The sequence below is a fragment of the Patagioenas fasciata genome, chromosome 1 (assembly GCF_037038585.1).
Source record: "Patagioenas fasciata isolate bPatFas1 chromosome 1, bPatFas1.hap1, whole genome shotgun sequence".
Classification (NCBI taxonomy): domain Eukaryota; kingdom Metazoa; phylum Chordata; class Aves; order Columbiformes; family Columbidae; genus Patagioenas; species Patagioenas fasciata.
The window spans coordinates 72,232,378-72,256,742 of record NC_092520.1 but is presented as its reverse complement, the minus strand read 5'-3'; the positions used below and the strand labels follow the sequence as shown (position 1 = coordinate 72,256,742).

The following is a 24,365-nucleotide window of genomic DNA, read 5'->3' as shown; positions in this document are numbered from 1 at the left end:
AGTTTCTGAGTCTAGAAGTTCAGTCTTTATTGATCAGGGCCACCCCAATGACCACCTTTCTCTTATGTCCAGGACATCTATGGACAGTAAGTCTGATCACAGCTAGAACGGCAGGCAGCCTGGATATCAGCCTGAGGAGGGCTTGCCAAAATACTAATTTCAGTCAGTTCACTTTTCAGCATGTCCTTTGGCCAACCTTTATTATACAAGTCCATTAAATGAAGTATTTGGAGATACTTTAGTATGAAAAATTAAGGTACAACTAGACCAGTTTTAAGTGACAAAGTAAGAAATTAGCAAGACTAGGTAGTCTATCAGTGAAAAGTCTAACTTGGGGCCAATAAGACTGTACTAGACCTCACATATTTTTGAAGGGGTCATTACACTGCTCTATACAGTGCTTGTACTCAGCTTTAGTGCACTGGGATCTGCAGTGAACAGAGAAACTTATTCCCTCTACAAGCTTTTGAAAAGTTATCTGTAAGTAGTAGCCCTTCTAGTAAAAGGTGTTTGTTCATTAGAAAAGAGACTTTCTTCTACATTCCATCACTCGAGGCAGTTTGTAGGTGCTATTAAAAACCAAACATGGTTACTAGGGCCCCACATATATTTTTAATACGACCTGGTAGTCTGTACACAGCAGCTTTACCCATTAGACCACAAAGGCAATAGACAGCAGAGGTCAGTGTAGTCCTGATCATTTCATACAGCAAGGAAACAGAGAGCTCCAGGGAGGGGTGCCTTGACTGAAGCTCTGGTGCAGAACAGCCTGAGGCACCCATCTTTCTGAGTCTGGCTCCCAGGACTTAACCAACATGTCTTGTTATTTCCAAGTCTTCTATTCAATAAATTATAAAAGGAACTTAACCCAGGCTGAAACACCAAATTATTATTGTAACGGCCAAGGCCTAGAATAACAAATTTGACACACTACCTCCACATTTCAAATAAAGGCATCAAATTACTAAATTGTCATCCAGTTTTGTAGTAAACTTGCAAAGCCTAATACAGCATGATTGGCTTGGACCCTCTGTGTGGGGTAACTGGATTATTCCATAATTCACCTAGTTTGGAAAAGAATATACTTTCTTCATTGTGAATCATATATTTTGTGAAATAAAATAACTTTAAAGTATTACATGCTTTAAATGACTGTTTAAATGTCCTGACTTTTGCAGTTCTTAGACAAAATCTACCCCTGGATTCAATGAAGTTTTGAGACATAATGGTAAAGATTACCGCCCTTACATTTGGTTGCTGTATAATGCTGTGAAGCTATTGCAAAAACAACAAAACCAAAATGCATGAACTGTAAATTACAAATGAATTTAGAAAAGAATTAAGTCATTCATTAAGACCCATATGTCTCACACAGAGATCATCATCATCTTGCAGCTTTATGTCACAGGTAAAGTGTCAGGGTTTATTGTGAATTCAGAAGGAAAGTATAATCCAAATGCCCAGGCTTCAGTTTCTAACAGTCTACACAGGGCTGAAAAACAAATTCACACATTGTAGATCAGTCATACAGACTAAAAAAAAAAAAAAAAACACACACACATAGTAAAAACACCAAATTCTAGTTTTTCAACTGAGGATATGAAAATAAAGCATCCCCTTATTGCTAAGCTAGCACAGTCTGCAATAGTTTGTGGTGCAATTGGCTTCCTCTCTCTTAAATATCTAACTTGCATCCCGGGTTTGGGGGGGGTTGCAAGCACTGACATTGTTTAGTTTTGTGGCATACAGGCACCTGTTTCCCCTAATTGGAAGTCAAGGGCTCTAGAGTTCTAACACTGGCTTGGTTTCTCATTTAGTACAGAATAGCCTTTGCCAAATGACCTTACCTCTCTGGGTCAGTTCCTTCATTAATGAGATGGAGTTATAAACATACATACCACACAAGGATCTGCAAGGATTAATTAACATCTTTATCCTTTGAATACTTGAAGTGATCTATAAATAGTTCTACATTGCAGCAGCCACCACGTTGAAGCTCAAGGGGCTGGTTTTCACTCAGTGAAGCAACCTCTGGCAGATGCTTTGTAAAAAATTAGTTTGCTTGAAGTGAGACCTTCATAACATTATTATACTAATATATATTAATATTATATTATATTATTTATATTAATTAACACATTAATATTATATTAATTATATTTTTATATATATACTAATATGTACTAATTCTATTGTACTCCTAGAGCTGGGAGCTGAGTTTCGTGTCAGTTGCACTAGTGCTTCCCTTTCTCAACAAACGCATAGTTTTATATAATGCAAAATTGTAATGAATTAATGAGAGTCCATAATACTAAATACAGGCTACTGCAATACAGTCCCGACTGGATGGCTGAGCTGCTGTCAACATGTGAACTTGCAGGAAAAGCATTTATACAGGATACTCTTGTCTGATCCTAAGAGACAATCATTATGCACAGAAGACAAAATACCTTGGAGATAATTCCAGTCAGGAAGAAAAGGTGGAGGAAATGTCAAGGAGATCTTAAATAATCTCATATTAGTTTAATCCTCTCTGTGTAGGATTGTACCAAGCAAGTTTGATTTAATCCACCCGTACACATCATTTCCAACAAAAAGTCATACCAAGAAATGCTTCTCTCTTTGCCTGTCCTGACTCCACACCACAGTGTATGGCAGAAACACACTCTCACAGAGACAAGGCCACAGTGCTGGGGGAATTCAAGGGAATGGACAACAATGTCCAGACTGAAGCTGGAAGGAAAGGCCAAGATGGAGACCAGTGCTCTGAGGCACAGCCCTGACAGATGAGGTGGAAAAATGGTCTACAGCGAGCAAGAAGAGAGATACCAGGAAAAGCTTAGTGGAACAGAAATTGTTTTAGTTGTGTTCAACAGGAAAGGAAGGTTGGAGATCCACAGTAAGATGTCAGAAACAAGCTAAGGGTCCAGCCTGTCCAGGAGGACTCAGCTCCACAGCACAGGTGACGTCTCCGCATAGAAACGAGTCTTCAGTGTGTATTAGGCAGTGTTATCTAGAAATGAGGTGAAATATGGGGAAAACAAGGAAGAACTACAGATTTGGGAAAGTAAAGGAGCTGATCAGACAAGGATGATGAGGATGAAGTATCAGTCCTGAGCTCTGCACGGAAAGAGATGAACACAGGCTTCATGGCTGATAGTCTCTGTGCTCTGCCAGGTATCAAAAAAACTGAAAATGAAGATTTAGGTTGGAACTAGAAGAGACCAACCAGACAGAGAATTAACATAGAAAGAGCTTAAGAGATGAAAGGAAGATGAGATGAGATTTGGAGAAGCAACTGGAGTTAATTAATCTATTTGCACGTACGTAGTAAAAGTTTGGGTTTTCTTCTTTTTAAGTTAGAGGAGGCTAAAACTTGCAATACAAAAAGAAAGAAACAAAGTCAATAGGAGAACAGTAAGTGTGAGGATAAGAAAGGTGGTGAAGGAAATCTGAGAGAGAATGGCTGAAAGGAGGGCAACCGAATGATTTTTTATTTTGCATCCACAAGACGGGGTGGAGAATGTGAAAGAATAGATGAAATCTGCTTTCTTCCAGATTTAGAAGAAACTGGAGGTGTTCTACGTAAAGAAAAAATGTTAAGGTGTCTGAGTCAACAATCAAAAATACATTGGAAGCTGTGATTAGGACATTTGATTAAACAGATAAAGACAATGGAAGGGAGATCACAGAACAGGAAAAGGAAAAACAGAGACATCTTTCTGCCACAGAGGAACCTTAGGAAGACAAAGTCATGAAATGATCAGAAACTACAGCATTAGGAGTAAGTAGTTACAAACAACTCACACCATGGGGTGCCGTATCCCACCCCTGAACACAGAGCAGAATTCAGGAAAAAACATGTATTTTACATTGCTAAATGCCCATTTCTGCATGCGAAGAAGGTGTTTTGTTATGCTACCTGTTGACACATCCTAAGGCAGGGTTGCCTTCTGCCCTTTTCATCCTCATCTCCCTCACTGAGCACTGAAACAGACAGAGCTGCTGATGGGCTTAAAAAAAATCAATACTAAACAAATGTACTACTGAGTCAACACAAGTGCAAGTTTTGTTTCTTGCCCAGGAGCTTTTCAAGTTAACATTTGTTAGGTGAGCACCTCCTGTAACTGCTTTGGGAAGTCCTGGAGAAACCATCTGCCTTTTGGTTCTCAGACAAAGGTGTGCTACAAATTCCACAGTTAACTCTCAGCTTCACTCTTCCATCTCAGCTCCACCAAAAGGTGTGCACAGCATAAATCTCCCTCTCAACAACATCCAAAAATCACACATCCTTTGTGCTTCCATTGGAAAGGATTCATGACCGAATTCATGTTGTCACGTGTCTCACTGGCCCAACACTGTTCAGATATGCTTTGTTATATACATGGGGTGGTATATGAGCCCTCAGCAGGTATAGCTGAGTATCTGCACAATGACTTAATTTACACAAGCTCCCTTAATTCTTCGTTTCTCATTACAGCTTTTCTCAACATCTCTTGTTGGGGTAGATTGTCATCACAAATACAAGGACCAGCAACTCATTAAGACTTTATTTTCTGAAACTGGGCTGAAGTTCGGAGAAGTAGAGACTGGGACACGTAATCTGTCATAAGGGATGGATTTGCCCTATTACATGCCCGCACTGGAAATGTGGGATGCAGGCAAAACTTTACAACAGGAGCACTGCAGTATCATGCTTTAATCTGCATTTTGCTATGGACTTGGGAAGGAGATTCTACTTGTATTGGAAAGGTGAGGGCCTATTCTATTAAAGTCTCTTGGTAAAACATAAATTTCCCAAATTCTCCAGGAACCATAAAACATCAAGTTTCGGGTTTTTGATGAATTAAAAAAATGGCCCCAAATTAACTGACCAAACAGAACAGTGACAAAAGTCATGCAAGTTGGTGGGCCTCTTTGTTTTAAGTGCTTTGTTGAACAGAAAGGTCACAATTATCTCAGGTCACCATGACTTAACTGAATGTGCGGCAATTAAACAGAGGAATCATAGCCATCAATGTTTTAGGTCCTCTCCACCCACCAAGGAATACTATTAGACGTATTTGAAGGCATCCACTGCACTAACAACTCAGATACTAGTTCCTGGCAGGGGCTGCTGAGTAGTTGTGCTTTGTCACCATGTGGGAAGAAGCTCTATGCAGACAGAAACCAGCGTTAAGCAGCTGGCACGGTCCTGACTTATGTCTCTTGCTCCAGGAAGAAGTTACTTCACTTTTATCTCTGTTTCCCCTGTTTGCTTAGATCTTTTCTCTCTCTCTTGGGAACAAAGACCCTGAGACTGCCACAAATCATAAACAGCCAAAGGCTGAGGAATCATGAATTTAGGAGACCCTCACATGCCAACAGTCACTTGTCAGCTACACAGCAATACTGGATGTATTCTAAATTCTGATAGTCACTTGTTCTTCCTCACACACAGCAGCCTACCTACTTGTTTTGCTGTTATTATTCTTGTTATTCTGTTTGATAGATACATCAGTGTGGGTTAAGTTCAGAGTACACTGGTAATCAAAAGAGTATTAAACAAGAGGCTGTAAGACAACTCAAAATAATCAACCAAGAAAATCAACAATGTGTTTTTTTTTTCCCCACAGCCAAAGACCACCTACAAAATGTCAGCATGTGCTACAGCTAAATGTTATAATACAGTTTGTATTACAAAAACAGTAAAAGTCTTATGCCGGATACGCACATGCATCTTACTCACTTGTCTTCTCTGATATTACATCAGGCTAATAAAAAAATGGAATGTAAAAAGAAATATGACTTGATGAAGATTATTTTTTATTTACTAGAAGGAACTGTATTTTTTTTCTTCCTCTTCTAATCACAGTACATTTATTAATTATATTCATAACAAGACCTGACATTGTGTCTGGCTATATAAGCATATATACTACTAGTCAACGTGAAATCAATGTATCCACAAGCTAAAAGGTACTCACCAGGATCTTTCAACAGAAGCTGAGTTTTTACAGTGTATTCTGCACATTGTGGTTTTGGTTTTGATTTTAAAGAACCACAAACTGTATAAGGATGTGCTTAAATTCTCATCTATTTTTTTTTAAACCACTTGAAAATATCTTTGTTCTTACTACCACACCACATTTTTCACACCTTTAACTTTGTTCCTTCACACTTAAACATTCAGTGCAGTATCTTCTGATGAAATTTGCACAAAATATTGCTTGCAATTTCTTACATTAATTGCTCTGTGTATGCTACAGATTGGTGAGCCTCAAGGTGTGCAAAATTTTGTTTAGGCAAAGCCACCAATATTCTAAACTTTCCACATCTCTTCAACAAATAAGCTTTGGAAGAGCATCTGGTTGGTTGTGGTACAGCTTTTCAAGTCGCATTCTGGCTGAAACAGTAGCAGAGCTTTGTGTTGTTGAAATTAAAAGGATTTTTTTGAAGAAAAAAAGCCTGACACATGAATTGGGTCCACTTAGCTTGATTTCTTTTTCCTAATCACTGTCAGCAGCAGATGCCTCTATGGAAGTTGTATGAAGCTCCAAAAACTGGACAGGAACTTTAAGAGATCTCTCAGCATGCTAAGGAGACATGGTAGACAACCAGTCAGCAAAAAGAGTTCTTTTGACTGGTCCAGTATTTAGTTCTCAATCTGCAATAAGTCCATTGTCTAGAAATAATACAAATAGAAGAGAAAAATGCAAACTTTGTCCCCAACAGCTTTGCTCAGCCCTAACAGGTCACAGAAGAAGCAGAAGTTTGCGCTGCTCTGCAGAAGCTCTTGGATGTGAGGACAGAGCACTGGTGGTCTAGACTGGGAGCTCACCTCAGCCCCAAACCACCTCCTGGCTGCATGCCTGCTGAGCAGGTCCCTGCACTTAAAGGAAGAAACAGGCAAAGCACTGGCAGCTGACTCCCCTTTAGCCTTATTTACTGTAAGCATAGGCTGCATATGAAATTTCAAACCTCTGCTTTCATTTCCTGTGACAAGCTGCACAGAATTAAAGAAGAATTGTAGAAAAGAAATAGGCAGGGAAGCCATTTTTGTAGCTAAAAAACCTTCCTTGTAGAATCCTCAGAACACACAGAACAACAACAACAAAAGTCTTCTCTAAAAGAGGAAAAGCAGAAAAGCAGGTGTCAAAACAGTTGGACCACAACTGCTGCATTATTCCAGTAATTTACAAAGTAAAAAAATGTGCCCAGCAGCTATATGGGTATCTAACAAAGAATATCATAACTTCTCCTTTTCCATTTCTGCCAAGATTTGAAAGGACATGGAGGGATAACATAATCTCACACTTTATAAACCTACTTAGTATCCAAAGAAATTAGTTAGGCTTGTATTCATCCTATGTAAAGTACTTTCATTTAACATTATCACAAAGAAAGTAAAATGAAAGAATTTGGAGAGAAAAAAGAATATTTAAAACCTTTTTTTATGGTTGCCATAAACATGAATCTGTAAAGCTGAAAATCTGGCAGGTGATTTGCTTTAAGACCTGATGAAAACTTAAAGTATATGCATTATATATTATTTTATAACATCCATATATACACATACATACATATATATATGCACAGGAAATCACACAGAGGCAGGCCTCAGTTCTCCAAGACAATGTATGGGGCATAGACTGCTTATTAAAGAGCAGCAAAAGCATTGCCTGCTGAGGCACATTTGCCCCACCAGTAGAAGCCATCTGATGGCAAAAGAGCAAATTCCAGATAGACATGCCTTCACCTCCATCAAATTAGTCAAGTCTTCTTGACAGACTATTAGAGACTCAACAACATTTTACCAAAGGAAAAAGAATAAGAGATGGGACTAAATCTGGTCCAAGCTCCAGCTGATATCCAGTAAGAAACTGTGTTGAAAGCAAGAGAAATAGAATTTTTCTCTACATGAACTAATCCATGCTGGAGCAGACATCGAAACATCTGTAGGTGTGTGACAGAGATTACCAGGGATTAGAGGAAAGGGTAAGAAATAAAAGCAGGAAGGAAGGCTAATGAGTTGTCATTTAATTACACTGCTCAAAACAAACTCCACACTACAACAAAAATAGTGTGAAAGCAAAAATTTTGCTGAATTATTGTTTATTGAGAGCAAACCCCACTGAATTATTTTGCCTAATTTTCAGATACACTAAACTCCTTTTGAGAGAGAGGGAGGGAAAATTCATGGCATGTGGCATGCAGTTCTAAAAATTGAATTTCATGTTGCCATCTACCAAAAAGTAACATACAGAGACACTCTAGAATAAGACTACCAGAAACTGCCAACAAGCATGAGGCAAAAGAGGTGGCAGATCAATGCTATGGCAGTAATAGCCAATATTTACCAAAAGAAAAGTAAAAATACTTTGATCAGCTGCAGGCTCTAAACTGAATTCTTGAAATTAACCACAGATGATTCACAGACACTGGAGAGCAGAGAAAGATCAGAAACACGTAGTATTTAATAAGGCATGTAATGGTCAGACAAAGAACTACCGCCAACCACATACGCTGCTTTTCTACAGTGCCAGGCCAAAGTGAGTCTTCTTTTAAAGCAATTGAGAGGGTGGATTATTCACACATATCATGCATGCACACTACAGAGTGCTGTGCACACCATGAAATCATGGCAGCCCTTTGTCGAGAAGTGCTCAGCGCTTTACAGATTAAACCTCAGGAATGAAAAAAAAAAAAAAAATATATATATATATATATATACATATATATATATATACACACACACACACACACACACACATATATATGGCAACAGCCAGCCACGCACAAATGAAAGAACAGGCTTTAATGAGAGAAAAAAAAATCCCACAAGTAAGGGAAAGGCTTAGCCATGCAACTTGAACAGCCTATCTGGTGAAAGTGGAAAGAAGGACGTGGTAGGACACCGTGCTTTAGAGAGTGTGCTTGGTGCCACAGGCTGAGCCTCAGCTCTGACCATCATGTTAGACTGCAGCAAGCAACTAGCAGGAGGAAGGGTGTTCTTAATAACAGAGTCATAACCACCGCATCAGTTTGGACTTAAGTGTTCTCAGAGCTCCTTTAAAGAGGTTTCACCCTCTGACAAGCATGTTATGCATGAGCACGTATAAGAAAGAGTGAGTCAGTTAGCCATTAAATCCACACTGACCTACATGTTCAAAAATACACTTTCAGACTTTTGAAGCTGGCTGATCAGAGATGAGATACAGTCCTTTCACCTTCAGCCTTTGGTTCAAATTTAAATTGGCTTCAGGCTTTTATTTCAAAAAAGTTACTGAACAGATTTATGACATTTTATGTGGAACACAGTGGTGACAGCATTCTATCTCCCTTAACACAGCCTAGTCTCCCATCAAATCGGCCCAACAACCGTCACCTTTTACCAACTGTGCTGAAAGCAAATAAAAGGATAGACAGTCCTGTTTCAGAATATTGTAATGCTGAAGAGATCCCTCTACAGGAGAAAGGAAACCTAAATTACACAAACAATCTGAATAAATCAAACACAGCACACTTTATCTGACTCCACCGTAACGCTGAAGGGCCATACCCAAAAATGTAAAGCAGAAGTGGGAAGTCAGATGCATCATCCTCCCTCCGAGAATCATTCTGATTTATATTAATAAGCTCCCACTATAGATCATCTCCCTACCAAAATCTTACAACAACATTTTCACTATGCACAGGAAAAGTTAACATGAATTATACTTGTCTCCACCTTCTAAGGACAACAGTACCATCAGACATCACAGAAGTGTCCACCTGTGAGAACTAACATGCAGGCTCAGAAAAAAAAACCCTCTCTCCATTATTCACAACAGTTTTCATACTCACATTCCCTAGTACACATTCCTAGTATAGGAGTCCATAAATAAGCAGAAAGAAAAAATGTCAGCACATCCGTAGTAGCAGAACATTACTGATTCTGTGGGATCATACATTTAAGACTCATCATAAGTTTCATAAAAATGCTCATCCATTAGCTTGCAAAAATAGAAGAAATTGTAATCCTAAAGAATCACCATAAATCACCATATATTTTAAGACAGTCTTTTATCCAGAGAAATTAAGGTATCTACTGTATCTTAGACACGTACAAAGTAAAGCACTTACTTAATTCTGTAGTAAGGACTTAATTTTAAAATTCACAAATTCCTGAAAAGACACCTTCATGTTTTATTTGAGGTAGGTTTCTTATGCTTAGCTTAATGCTCCTTTTATTTGCTTTAAGCTAAAATAAGCTTGCTTCAACCGACATAGCAGAGAATATACCAAGATATATATGGTGACATAAAATGTCAAACAGGTAATCATGCCATATGTCTGTGGTAGCATCAGAAATACAGGTCAGAGCTTCCTGGTTCGAAGTGCCATTTGAACTGAAGGCACCTCCATGTGCAGTTGAGAGCAGGAAGGCTGCTACACACCATGGAGGGTAACATGCCACAGCCTGCCTCATGTCATGCTGCCTCTTCAGACAGGAGGTCTAGACATCATCCACTTGTTGGGAATATCACCTATTGAAGACAACATTCTCTTCACCATGGTTGCTTTCTCCTCCATGAAATCAGCTACCACTTTGGTTTTGGAACTGATCTCAGTGCTGCAGATCCAAGAGCTGGTATATTCACGCCTGTCTACTTTTAGAGTTCCACATGTTACTGCCTGCCATATGCCAAGCTGCATGTTGCCCTTGCTTACGAGAAAACATCATCCAGGTGCTGCACCCACCTTCACAATCAGACTCCGGTGCTCCTCAGACTGACTGAAGTTCGTGCCCATTTCAAAGATACTCATTGCTCCTTCCTCACAGAGGCTCATCCAGGTGTGGTATTCTTCATGCTCAGGCAATCTATCCCAGAATGTCTTGAAGACCTCCCAGACTGTTTCCTGACACACTGAAGGCACAAGAAAGGTCTGGTGTTAGTACAACATGAGTGCTTCCACAGCATGGGTGGTCAGGATAGTACCGTCCAAATGTGGTATGCTTTTCAGTACATTAATATATAGAATACAGTGACTATACACCTACATATTAATGTTAAAGACATTGACTGTCAATGAAGATCTGGTGGATCTTTCACACTCTTACTACTTCCATCCCTGATTTTTTTTTTTTTTTTTTACTGAAGTAATTAACAACTTCACTAAAGAAAAAAAGAAAGCAAGAGAGAACACAGTTGTCTCCTAATAGTCATCAAGAACAACAATATTTTCACTGAGTGAAACTGCATTTGATCAATGGGTCAAATTTTTTAGAAAATTTAGAAAGCCAAAATACTATGGCAAATGTCGCCACAGCAAGTAGATCTGGACCTTAATTTGTAAGAATGATAGCTGCACTGATCAGATTTTGAGAGGTTCAGTTAGTAAGGATTGCTTTGGGCTCATGTTTACATGGAATTGAAAGTATGTTTCAGAAATTATAATTGCATTAATATTTTGACAAACAAGGCAGGATGATGACACAATAACACAATGTGCTAAGAAATGAGTCAGCCTCTAACCCTACTGCATATATATACTGAGAAAGAACTAAACATCTCTGACTGGACAGTCTACAAATTAAGGGTTAAATTACACTATACCAGCTGCTTTAACCTCGCTATCTCATATATGCTAGTTGCCAATCAGAGCAGTTGGTGACATAACACTCAAGTAAGAACCTCTCTGTGACCCAGGATAACTGCAAGAGAGGAAGATTTACAGGGTTTTCCTTGTGTCCTGGAAGACAACATCATCAAAAGGAAACCAACTCTAAAAACCACTCGCAGCAGATGCCAGCCTAGAGTAGTAGCAGACAAACCTTTTTTGGCCTTAACCGGATTTCATTACACACACACATACACACACACACGTATATATATATATGTGTGTGTGTGTATATATGTATATATATATATACACACACACACCACAGTTTGGCAGAGGAATGCTTTGCATTCAGGGAAAGTCTTGATGTCATAAGCAAGACCCTACAGCAGACTAACCATGAATATATCTTCAGAAAGCAGTTTTCTTCAACCAGTTTAAAAATACTCTCCAGGCTGCCCAAACCTTACCGCTATTTCTTCTTGATACTCTGTATTCTGAATTCCAAAACTTATCAAATGTACTTGTGTAAAACTTAACACATAGATCACATATGGAAACAGATGTTCATTCAACCAAGAGATTGACATTTTTCTTAAATGCAAAGGCTTTATACATAACAACCTTAAGGAACTGTTTCACATGCAGTAGCATCCATATTAGCTGATTCTGTCACACTGAATGGCACCATGCAGAAAAAGCTCTATTCTCCACCCTGAATTTCAGTTTATCAGAGCAGTTGAGACCATTTCTCCATCGTGGAACTCTACAGATACACAGGTATCTCTCATTGCCATGCCATATTCCTGACAGCTTTCCTACCTGGTGATTAGCTTTGTAGCTCATTTGCCATGTATGACTAGAGAAGAATACAGTCCTCAAACTCCATATTAATGGTCAGTAGTATATTACTTCTCTAGCACACCATCAGCTTCGAAGTAACTAACTTTGTCTGTAGGACACAGTAACCAGGTAAGGAGTATCAGAGATGCTTCCAATCAGTTTTGCTTATGCATCTTTATTAATCATAAACAGCCAAATTTACAAGCATCTGTGCACCTTCTCACATTCCCCCTCAAGTTATGCTTGCTTCTGAGGCAGTAAACTCTTTGAGACAGGGACCACGTTTCCATATGACCTCTGCACAGACCTGAGGCAATGAAGCCATAATCCTGCTCTGGGATTTCTGAATCCTGCTGGAGCACTAATAAGCTCCCTGAAGTACAACAACATTTGTAGTGTCCTCTCCACCATCCCACTCCTAAGAGCTGGGCATCCAGGAAAAGACCAAATTTTAGTTTCACCAAGCAATACTCTCAGATTTCTTTGGGAGGTATCTCCATCCTTCATTCTGACTAACGGATCTTTCACTCCAGGTGAACATTGTAGAGCAACAATCCTGAAATGAGATTATTCCCTGTGGCTGGGATAAGTCTCCCGCAGGCTACCAGCAAGAGTTGAAGCTACAGCAATAGTTTGCAAACACACTGCACTGGTATTGTCTAATCCCACAGTTTTCAAATGCAACAGGCAATGGACTGGCTTTCCAGTTGGAAGTAATAATTGGCCCTAATAATTGACAGAGTTTTCCTTAATGCTCTTAGATAAGTTTAATCTCTTTTTTAAAATAAATGTGATGAGATGGTGTCTTGCCCGAATGCAAGCTGCTGCTGTATGAACAGTTGTCCCAATCAGCTCCCAACAGATTAAGGATTTGTTCTGTGTCCTTTCGTTTGGAATTAGACACCCCACTGAATTTCAGTCCCAAAGGCTTTGCACCATCTGTGGGCTCCAAGCCCATTAATCAGACCTGAGCTGTCAGAACAGGGTCATATTTTCTGTGGAAAGAAGAAAGGGGATGCAACTAAGGAGCCACATTCTGTTCTCTCTAGCCTGTGTCCTATCTGGCCATTTCCACTGCAGCGTGCAGTAACAATTTGGACAACATGGTGCAAATTGCTTCTGTATTCAAAAGGAAAAGGCTAGCCCAGTTCTGCCTTCTGAGTAGTCCAAGAATTCGTTACTTCTGACACACAGAGAGGGATTAAAAACCACAGGCAAACATGTACCACGACTGCCATTTAAATACTTCTGTTAGCCTTTTCCAGGAAACTGTGTCCTCCACCACAGTGAGATGATTGCCACACACAGTCATCCTGCAACCTTGCTGACATGCAGTCCATCTTGTAATTGCCCCATTTATTCCAACTGGCCAGCTTGTAAAACAGGATTACTTTACAGCATAACAAATCCAGGCTCTAAGGGCTCAACCCAAGGACCAGCCCCAGACATGCTTATCCATATGGTGTTTAAGAGAAAAAACACAGCCTGGCTAAGAAAAGGAACAATTTTGTTTCAGTCTGTCTTTATCATACACCTTTTTCAATGCTTTTTAGTTAGGTGAGAGTTGCCACTCCAAGCACAGAAAAAGAAGAGCACAGTTTCTTCAGTGTGGTTCAAATCACACTCATGTAAAGAAAGAAACAAGCATGATTCTGTTTCCCATCTCTACTTCAGGTATGTCAAAGAGGGAGCCAGTTCTTATCCTGGCTTCACTGAGGTGGCCACCCAGGGAACTGCAGAGACACCACCCTCACGGTGCATTCAAGTTTCATAATATACGTGATTAACCTTCTTTCAAGTAGAAGGTGGAGCCCAGTCCTGTGGCAGGTTTTCAACTACCTGCTGGCAAGGGAGGTTTTTCAAAGTTTCTTCTCAACAAATTCTTCCAAACTACCATATAAGAAAAACATTTTTTCATAACTAGATTATAAGCATTCTGAGACTCTGTAGACAAAACCTGGAGGCATAAAAATGTAAACAAAGTTAAACAGGGTTTGCCTGGAAGCTTCAGTAAATAACTTCATTTTACTGTATAAAAATAATTCAGTATCTCTCCTTTCTGACCTTCTAGCAACTTGACAGTATCTATGCCACATAGCCTACCTACATATGCTGACAATACACAAAGCAACTTTTGACTAATATTGAAAACAGCAACTTCTTGAAACCAAAATAAAAGAAAATTAGGTCAGGGGGCCGGCGGGGGGGTGACCTAAACAGTTTTACCAGTAAGCTTCTTGACTAGCAATGTAATTTTGAATATAAAATGCTTAAAGGGAATGGAAAAAAACTGCAGCATCAGAGCTTACATTAAACTGACTGGAGCCAAAAAGTTCAGAGCTATGACCATATGCTATGTAAATATATTCCAACCATTAAGTAAAATAAATCTGCCGTACAGGATTGGAGTTATGACCTTTCCAGGAACTAGGTTTCTAAGACAAGCTGCAAAACCCTTAAAAACCAACTAGCCAGCCCTGCCAGGATGGGGAAGGAACTGCTGAGCAGACCCAGCAGTGCTGCCACATGCCACCCGCACAGCAGATGAGCGGGCACGTGAGAAGAGCCAGATCTTCACGGCTCTATATCGTGCCAAACTTTCACTGTCCTGCTACAGGAGGAGCCACGGGCACAGATATATGGGGCAGCATTAGCAATGCCAGGCCCTGGAAGAGACAGGATCTGCGATGAAGCCGCTAATCCCTGGCAAACAATACCGATTAAAAGCATCATAAAATCGAGATCAATCTTTTAAGACAGCGACCTAAGAGCCTTGAAGCTACACGTAGGTGGGAAGGTAAGCTCCTCTAGAAAATTACTTCCTTCATCCCATGGCTACAGTAATAAATAACTCGTATTTTAGTGTTAACTCATCTCTCGGATACTTTGCAGGTTTCCTCTGAAGAATTCAAATGCTAAAAAATGAAGACTTATGAGACAGAGTAAAGCTCCCCGCTACAGAGAGGCAGTCACTCCAGCAGTCTACAGCAAAGGAAGCAGGTATGCAGAAGATATGTAACTGACTGACATGATAAACCAGAATTCAAAGATTGCTTGTTCTGGAGTTTTTCTCCAAGGTACATTTTACACACACATACTAGATTTTGCCTGTAGTCCATCCCAAAACGCTTCAGAAATTCAAGTCACTTAACTCATCACTGAGATAATAATCTTCAAGTGTAGAGAGAGCACAAAAGCAGTAAAAATTGAAAGAAGAGTATGTTGGGCTCATGCCCTTGTGCATACTTCCTTGAACTTTAAGCATCATAAGCACTTAAAGTAGGGAAGGTTTTGACTTTTAAAGGTTGTAACAGGTTTCAAAGGCTGCCTCAGAAAGCTGGACATAAAGTAAGACCATATAAGTCCCAGCACATCTACTCTAGAAGCCAAAAAGCACAGCTCTCAGGAGCTCATCCGCTTCAAATGCGGTGTTTACACTCAAGCAATACTTACAAATAACAGAGAATATTCTGAAAAGCTTAAGATAAATTGTGTTTCAGAAAAAAAAAAAAATCCACATAGTCAGGAACAACCTCTTTTCAGTCAATATGTAGGAAGTTTATATGAAGTTTCTTTTCTTAAAGACTATCATTCTTTTTAAAACCTCCAGCTAAATGTGTGATGAGATGATCTCTCTCCCCCTCTCTCTGAAACTGCCACCTGTAATGCACCTGGGTAGGATACGCCATCTCTGTGGCCCTGCCTTTACCTTTCAGGATGCATTTATCTCCCAAATGAGAGACAATAGAGACAATTAGCCTATTACACTCAGTCCATGCTCAGGGACTTCTGAGGTTGACAGAAGGGGCACCACATGACAGCACGGGGCACCTAGTAGGGGGTAGGGTGGCTTTGTGGCCATTTGTGTAAGTGGGCAGTGCTAGAGTTTAATCCCAGTTAAATCCCATTAGTGCTTCTTAAGAGGTGAATTGTGTACAGTGGCAAGGAGCACTGAATCGGGCTGAATATTCTATTTTGAGGCAACATGAGGCCAACTCCTCCTCTCTAACAATTTCTGTACAACTGAGCAGGTTAATTGCAGTGAGTTTTGATAAGGATTGTAGTGACAGGGAGAGTGACAGACACTTCCCTAAGAGATCTTTCCTGCAAAGACTTCATTGGCACTCACTAAACAATTTAATATACACACATGCAGAGGAATCACTTTATCTATTGCTGAAATACTGTTGTGTATGGCCTACAACATAGCAACCCCTAAACAATATACACAAACCAGGATTTTAAATTAAAATAGTTGAATGTGAGTTAGCTAATCCACATGAAAAATTCTTTCTTTGGAGGATAACATACTAAACATTAGCACAAACTATTTTCACCAGTAATATTTCAGTAACTACAAAGGAATGTCTTTCATGGATAAAGTCAAGCTTTTTAGAAGCATATGCCTGACATGTAATAATTCATATGTAGAGGGAGACAGAACTAGACCTTCTACAAATAAACTTCAGAAATTTATTGGCTGAGGATGAGATATGCATAATATGTGTCAGAGATGAGGCGAAAACAAGGAGAAAAGGCTCACTCAGCCGGACACTTCATTGTATGCTTGTTTAGCCAGGTACTTTTTATGACTTTTAACTGTTTGCTTTCATCACTACTCAGCACGATTTGAATAATTTGTAACATTTAGGATTTCAGCATCAAATTGGAACTTCAGTCTTAACTCTGTCCTTGTGCAGAACATAGCATCATTATTTCTAATGTTTCAGCAAACAGATTTGAAGTGACCCAAGAAAGGGGAAAATGAAAAGCTCAGTGTTGTGCCCGAGACTACTCAATCTAGGGATCATAATCATGCATAGGACTTCATTCCTGAGAAATACCTTTTATTCTTTCCATAGCACTAAATGTCCTTGCCTCTCATCAGCTATGACACACTAGAATATGGTCTAATTCATTCTTTGGTCAAAATCTTTAAACACTGTCTTTAGATTTCAGCTTTACCTGAAGCCGTGGCTGACAAACTCTTCTGGCAGAGTGAAAAGATGGACTCACGAGCATACAATGAATTGTTTTTGACAGTGGACCACAGCAGAAAAAAAAAAAAACCAACACAGAATTTAGGAAAGTAGCCAGCAGAGTAATGACATCTTGGAGGTGGCAAAGAGCAGCAGTATTAACCATGAACCACAGTGTCAAAATCCAGCAGCCGTTGTTTTACCAGTTAACAGGCAAAAGACAGGAGAAACAGCACAAGCCAGCTACCTTGCAATCCTTATCTTGTTTCTGTTTCACTGGCTAATTCACCTTCCAAGTCTATTGTGATCCTCGGCCACCCACTCACTATTTACACCAAAGGAAATGGAGAGATTTGCTGAATTGTCTACATAAGGTGACTGGTCATGACGGACTTTTAGTCTGAGCATGTATAGTTATTTTTTATATATTAGTTTTTATTTAAACAAGGGCTCGGGCTACCATCTCCCTGTCAGCATTAAATAACATCATTAATCATAATCAATATTACCATATACAGCACACTGTCTGAAATCCCACTATTAGATTTCCACAAAATCTGTTGTGTGAAACTCCAGTTGCCCATTGGACACACTTTGTGTTCATCACAACAGCCCAGCTCTGAACCACCACTAGAATCATAGATTTAAACTAGATTTACATGACTCTTCCAGCAGAAACCGTAACATTACTACCATTTAATAGGACAAGTGTTAAAAACACTCTGTAAGACCCAACCCATAGGCCTACAGTACCCAATCTGTAAGCATCTGTGACTGATTTCCATCTTTATCTTCTAAGAAATGAAATACAAAGCCAGCCAACAGCATCAACCTCCATATACAGCTACAAGAGACACAGAAACTGTATCATACTGGGGAGTACAGAGAAAATTGTAATCCCAAATTTGTCTCGTAAGAGACTGAAAAGCATATCTTCCGCTAATGCAAAACTCAGTCTGTTCTGCAATGTAGTTGACTGTAGGAATAAATCAGCACTTGAGAAATCTATCTTCTAGACTGCAGGCGTGGAGAAACAAGTACAAAACCACCCCTATTCTTGGCTGCCACGTCTGACTACTACAGTAATAACCACCACCAGTGAGTAATCATACCATTAGTTAGACTTTCAAATGCTGAATGGTGCCACCGCTGTTCTGGAAAATACTGATTTTTTTTCTCCAGATCCCTGTATTTTGCCACCCTTTGAATTTATTATATATTTATTAAATCTCTTTAACTTGTATATTTTTAAGGCTGAAAAAAATCCAGATGTAATGTGGAAAAAAGAAAAAAGCAGTCTACTGTTAAGCCTACAGCTATATGACATAAGCACCTGCTTAAAGCCTGTGACAGAAGTGTTTGCCAGTCAGTCTCCGACACCAATAGAGGCTTTAGCAAGCTAGCAAAAGCAAATCTTGGAGCTACAGACAGATACTTATGTTCTCACCTCTTTCCTTCTAAGGTAGATATAGACAGAACAAACATAACCTGGATAATCAGCATATGCAAACCTTATCTTTCTTTCTAAAAAGCTCTTATATTAAAACAACAATCAACCTTTCCTTCCATGGTATTGGCACTGGGTTTTGCTGATAGCAAAGTAAAATTAAGGAAAGATCAGACAGTATTGAAACTATCCTTTCCAGAGAAAGTATGGGATATTAAAGTCATTCCTTACTTCAGCAGATACAGAATACAAAGACGATTCTAAAAATGCAGACTGAGATTGAAAAATCAACAAATTCTGTGTACCTTCATATTTATTCCCCTGTGGGGGCAGTTATTTTTCTAGTCACTGATAGCAGCTGGTCTGAGTGATACAGTGACCACACTCCTTCCTAGGACTATTCTGTTGACAGTGCAGACAAGGAAGTCCATTTCACTATTTTATCACTGCATGGTTTCAAGAAAAAGCTGGTATATATAACTCAATAACACTCCAGGAACAGTGAATGAAAGTAGCAGCATCATCAACTCTCACTCACCTCAGGTGTATTTAACTTCCTATGTGGTTAACTAGACATCACCAAATACTTGTGGTGCAGCACATTGCTGATAACAAAAGATAACAAACTGCTTGAACCAGACTTTGCTTGACTTACTGCTAATTAAAGTCTTCTTCAAAAGTTTTAAGCTAAAATTTGTAAGAGTGGTCATAGCATCTCTGCTCAATAAATCCTTGTGGGCTGTGGAAGCTGTAAGTCCAGTAGGAAAGCAGATGGACTAGGTAGATTTTTGGTTCAACCTAGGACTATTAAGTTTTAATAAGCTTTTACAACCTAATGTACGGATTTTTCTTCTTTATTATCACTCACTCTTTCTCTTACTTAGTATTGCCCTTATAAAGCCCATCACAGATAACTGAGGAGTAACTGCAGTTAAAGCACGTACTATGGATTCATTTTGAGCAAAACAAATAACAGTCGGTTGTTACTGGGTGGACATATACAAGAAGCTTGCAAAGCCTGTCGAACTGTCTGTGTGGTCATCAGTGTCAACATCCCTTGCAAGATGGACACAATTCATATTTGAATGAGGCTCCGATCCCACATAATTCCACTTTGTTCTCCAAATACATTATTCATGTTTATTTTTTTTTTAAATACAGGCGCTTGGCAACTCATGGTTTTAATTGAATTGTTTTTCACTGCTCTAAGTGAATAAATGGAGTTACCAGTGGGACTTTTCTACAACTTCTATGTCTTAAAAGAAAGTCTTCATCTCTATTATAATAGAGTGTTTTACACAGAGACGGGCTTTCTAGACAAGAGACTATACTATGCTTTGCACAATGACATATAGTCAAAAGTCACACTAATGTCTCAGACTTGACTCTTTTCCAAAAGATCCATCAGGAAATACTACTAGCACTTGAAGAACACTAAATAAAACCAACAAGTCCTGCCATTTAGCTAACCTGTATGTAACACCTGTTATTCTTCGCATTGTTCTATGAAAAAGGAAGAGTAATTAAACACTAACTGTGGTTTCAGGGATTGAGAGTTTTTATGATATGTAAGTGTAACCAGAGGGTGGTATTTTTTAGCTCTGAACAGCTCTCATGAGGAAGATTATCACAGAAAACTGAGTTTCTTGGGTAATAATGTATTTCCTATGGTATTTATTATACTTAAAAGCTTTATCTATTACCTTTTTTATAAATAAATGTTCATTATCAATTACCCATGAGATGTACGACCACTTACCTCTGAGTCTGAAATATTTCAGATGGTTGGCAATAGCCTGCTCAACAGATTCATCAGGGCAGATCTTAACTCCACTGGGAAATAGAACGGACCGCTTCCTCCGCAACAGCAGACGCTTGCTGACCTGTTCAGCCTCCACAATGCCATTGAGCTTTTTCCGCTCAGAAGGCAAAGAAGAGTTTGCCAACTGCCAGCCACTGAGCTGAGGGCTTGGTGAACCATCTTTAGCCTGCCCTCCTTCTGTAGCTGAATAACCTTCTGCTGTAAAATTAAAATCACACGTAAATTTCTCAGATGAGACAGTGATGAAATCACAGGTATCATAATGCCTTTGCTCTGGTCTCTGAAGGACATTAACTGTGCTTTTTTTCTGTTAACAAAACCTGTCAGTATGACTGTACTATTACAAACAACCTTAACCTCTTCACAGCAACCCATCAAATTATAACATTACTTAAAGCCCTAACCCTTTGAATGCTAATGTTTAAGTTCCCTTCTGTGATTTGGCTTAAGTCAATGGGACTATATTTATGAATAAACATGTACTTAGAAGCTTTCAGGGCCAGGAATAAAATAAGTAATTAATAAATAAGTCCCCTTATTCCATGCTGTCCGTTAGGAATATTTATATCCCTTGCATCACGAAGGGTGCTTGAATTGCCAGCTAGCAAGGACACCTTTCACCACCATGAGATGAGGCCCGACCTGACTGGAGCAGGGAAAAAAAGGGGGAGAAAAAAAGGCCTCATCAGCCTCAGCTTTTTAAAAATTCCCTCTTATGTTAATTTTTCCACATCATCCAGAGGAAACTTCACAGCTGAGAGAACATATCTATCTATCTGGTTTTAGTCTGACAGTCTCTATCCTCCATGGTCAGCAGTCACCTGATCAGAAATTAGTTAATTCAATTTTCTTTTTTCACTTTTAACCCAGAAAACATGACAGAAGAAGAATCACAATTCATCATTTATTAAAGAAAGAACAGTAACAAGTGCATGGCGTTTTTCGTCCCACAGATTATGACGTTATTCTGCAACCTCAAAGTAAACAGCACCTTTGACTTTAATGACTGAAACATGGTCATTTTGATGGTATATTAAATAGTCAGGTCTGCTGCAGAAGACCTTCACCACATGGTACATCAGAGGGAAAAGGGAACATCAAAAAAGGTGCCTAAGGCAAAAGCCCAATCTTTGTCCAAACTGACACATCTTCAGTGTGTATAAGCAGAAGACAGAACCTCACTTTAAGATTCAATACAAAATTATGGAAGGAAAAAGCATCAAGTAAAACATTTATCAGTAATTAATGCCTCTCAAAGTTGGAAAAATTTGTCTCCTGTAGCTACATTCTACATTCAAAACACAAATGAACACAAATACCTCCTGGAAATCACTCTAAATAATCCATATTTACACTCATATCATGGCACAGATTTGACCAAACATGTATCTGTATTATTACCCTTTGTTATAATTAAAGCAGAGAGGTATTTGTATTTCTACACACTGCCAAAGGTAAACTTTGAAAACAAGAATAATAATCAAATTTCTGCATTACCTGAAACTATTTGAAGATCACCTTTGATCACTCCCAAAACTGGAAGGCAAAGAAACATTTTCCAAATGAAGCCAAACATACTTATTTGTGTCAAAAAAACCAATATGCAAGGAAAAAAAAAGCAAATCCCTTTTAGAAGAGCTGTTGTCTTTAACGTATCCTTGAACCAACCAAGAGCATTGCCCTTCTTGCAAATGTCTTGACGTCACATGTAATTACCTTCAGAAAAAACATTCAGTAAAAAAAGTCAACCAAGACATCCTGGAAATGTTTTGTTTTTCTTTTCAAAGATGGTATTCCGCTTCAGTGAAGAAACAAGCAAAGGTGATGGAAGTAAACTCCTTGGAGCTAGCAGACGGACTGAGACAATTTTTTAATCTGGCCAGCTAAGCTCTTTACCAGAGCTTGTCATACCATTAACAGACAGTCCACACAAGGACAGCACCTTTCACATTTAATTAGCCACGGTTTTTCATTGGTCCTTCTATTTCTGCCCTTTTTGAAAACTATGCTGACCACAAAGCACCAGAAGGAGCACACTAGTCTCAAGTGGAAGGTCTCAGTGTACTTTGTCTTCCACTCGTATAAATCTGTGTCTCTAAAAATGAACTGACTCCTGTAAATACCAATGCATACGTAGATAACAACAAAGCAATCCTTCTGTAGGATTGTTTCTTGTAGTGACAGAGCTAATACAGCCCTGCTGCCCGAGCCCATGCTAATGCAGAAAATCTCGTGCTGTTACACCACCAGCCCTCGCGTCCCAAAAGGGGGGGAGGTGTAACAGCACAAGATACCTGACAAGATGATCAGCTAAGAACTGCAGAAAGGAAAGGATGCAGACAAGCAGCTCCCCTTCTGACCAGGGTCATCTCACTGTGGAAACGTGTCCGGGAGCAGCCCTGCAATGGCAGACTGTGCTCAGACCACCAGAAAAACTCCGTTAGGGCTGTCTCCTGGGTGGCGTTAACTCAGGACTTGCTGTTTACTGCACTCAGAACAAGCTGAGCAAACTGCTGCTTTGTCTGAAGGGACTGATTTTGGTAGTGGTTTTGCATAAATATTTCAAAGCTGGATTCCCAAGGCTTCCCAGATGACAGTCTGCAGAGCACTTACACAGAGCTCCTTAGCGATACAGCACCGACTCCTCTCTTCCAGCTGCTCTGCTGAGCTCCAACAGTTCAGATAACACTGATAATTCCTGGTACTATAGACAGGACGTTGATAGGAATCAAGTAAAACCACCTTTGTTTTTAGGCTCTGTCTTCTGACATCTAACAGACTTTAATTGATATTTTTCAAAACAACAACATATTTTCCCTTCCCCCCAAAAAAACCCCTACCAAATTACACTTGAAGTTAAGCTACTGAGCTGCTCTAACACCCTCAAACAATTTCCGTAGAACCAGACATTTTGAATCTATCAAACCAGCACAGTTCACCTGGACTTGCTCTGCCAAGCTCACTACAACAGTGGCAGCAGCACCAAGGGCAGGACACCACACTGAAGCTGCAGACTGCACAGTCCTGATGACACAAGGCACAGGAACAACAGTGCACTGGTGCCCATAAACTGTTCTGAAGTCCTGTTCGGCATCTCAAGGTAAACAGAGCAGCTTTTGAGGCTAGCTTGGGTACCATTATTTCAATCCTCAATTCAAGAACACAGAGGAGACTTTTTTTTTTAATCTTCTTCAGAGACTGGGGCTTTCAATGTCATGAATGGTTTTGCTTGCATTTCCCTGCAAAAACGCAACCGAATTGAGATTAGAAATACTATATATGCTTACAAAGGCAAAGGCTAACTTACCTCAAGAATGCATGACAACTAATCCTTTTAGAGAAGATTATCAGAATACATGTGCTTCAGTAAGAGCACGAAACCAATTAAAAGTTTTCCTTGGGAGTATTCAGGTATACGGCATTGCTGGTTTTTTCCATCAACAAAGTACTCAAAGGCACTCAGAATGTTAACAGTATAAAAACTACCTGCTTTATATCTCTTGTCAAAATTTGTTTTCTATGGTATGGCTATGTCAGCTGAAAATAATTTATAATAGCACAATCATTATTTCAAGTATCTTTAAATAAGCAAAGCAACTCTTATAATAGACTTCCAAGATAAGCCTGGGAAGTTAACACCCCCCTTGACTTGACTAAAGCCTTTACAGTAATACCTTGCATCAGAAGATGC

At 39.4% G+C, this 24,365-nt stretch overlaps 1 protein-coding gene across 3 annotated transcripts in view; it reads right to left on the bottom strand.

Moving 5' to 3' along the window:
- Positions 1-24,050, bottom strand: part of IMPG2 (interphotoreceptor matrix proteoglycan 2) — a 61,721-nt gene extending 37,671 nt beyond the window's left edge. For 2 of the 3 annotated variants that reach the window (XM_071808627.1, XM_071808630.1), the window contains exons 1-3: positions 22,172-24,049; positions 20,612-20,872; positions 10,723-10,889 (exon numbers count right to left, since the gene is read on the bottom strand). In XM_071808627.1, coding sequence (XP_071664728.1) covers positions 10,723-10,889; positions 20,612-20,872; positions 22,172-22,250 — 507 coding nt within the window. In that variant the 5' untranslated portion in view covers positions 22,251-24,049. Of the gene's footprint in view, positions 1-10,722; positions 10,890-20,611; positions 20,873-22,171 lie in introns of all 3 variants that reach the window. The other variant, XM_071808628.1, reaches the window with a different exon arrangement.
- Between the last annotated feature and the right edge of the window lie 315 nt (positions 24,051-24,365).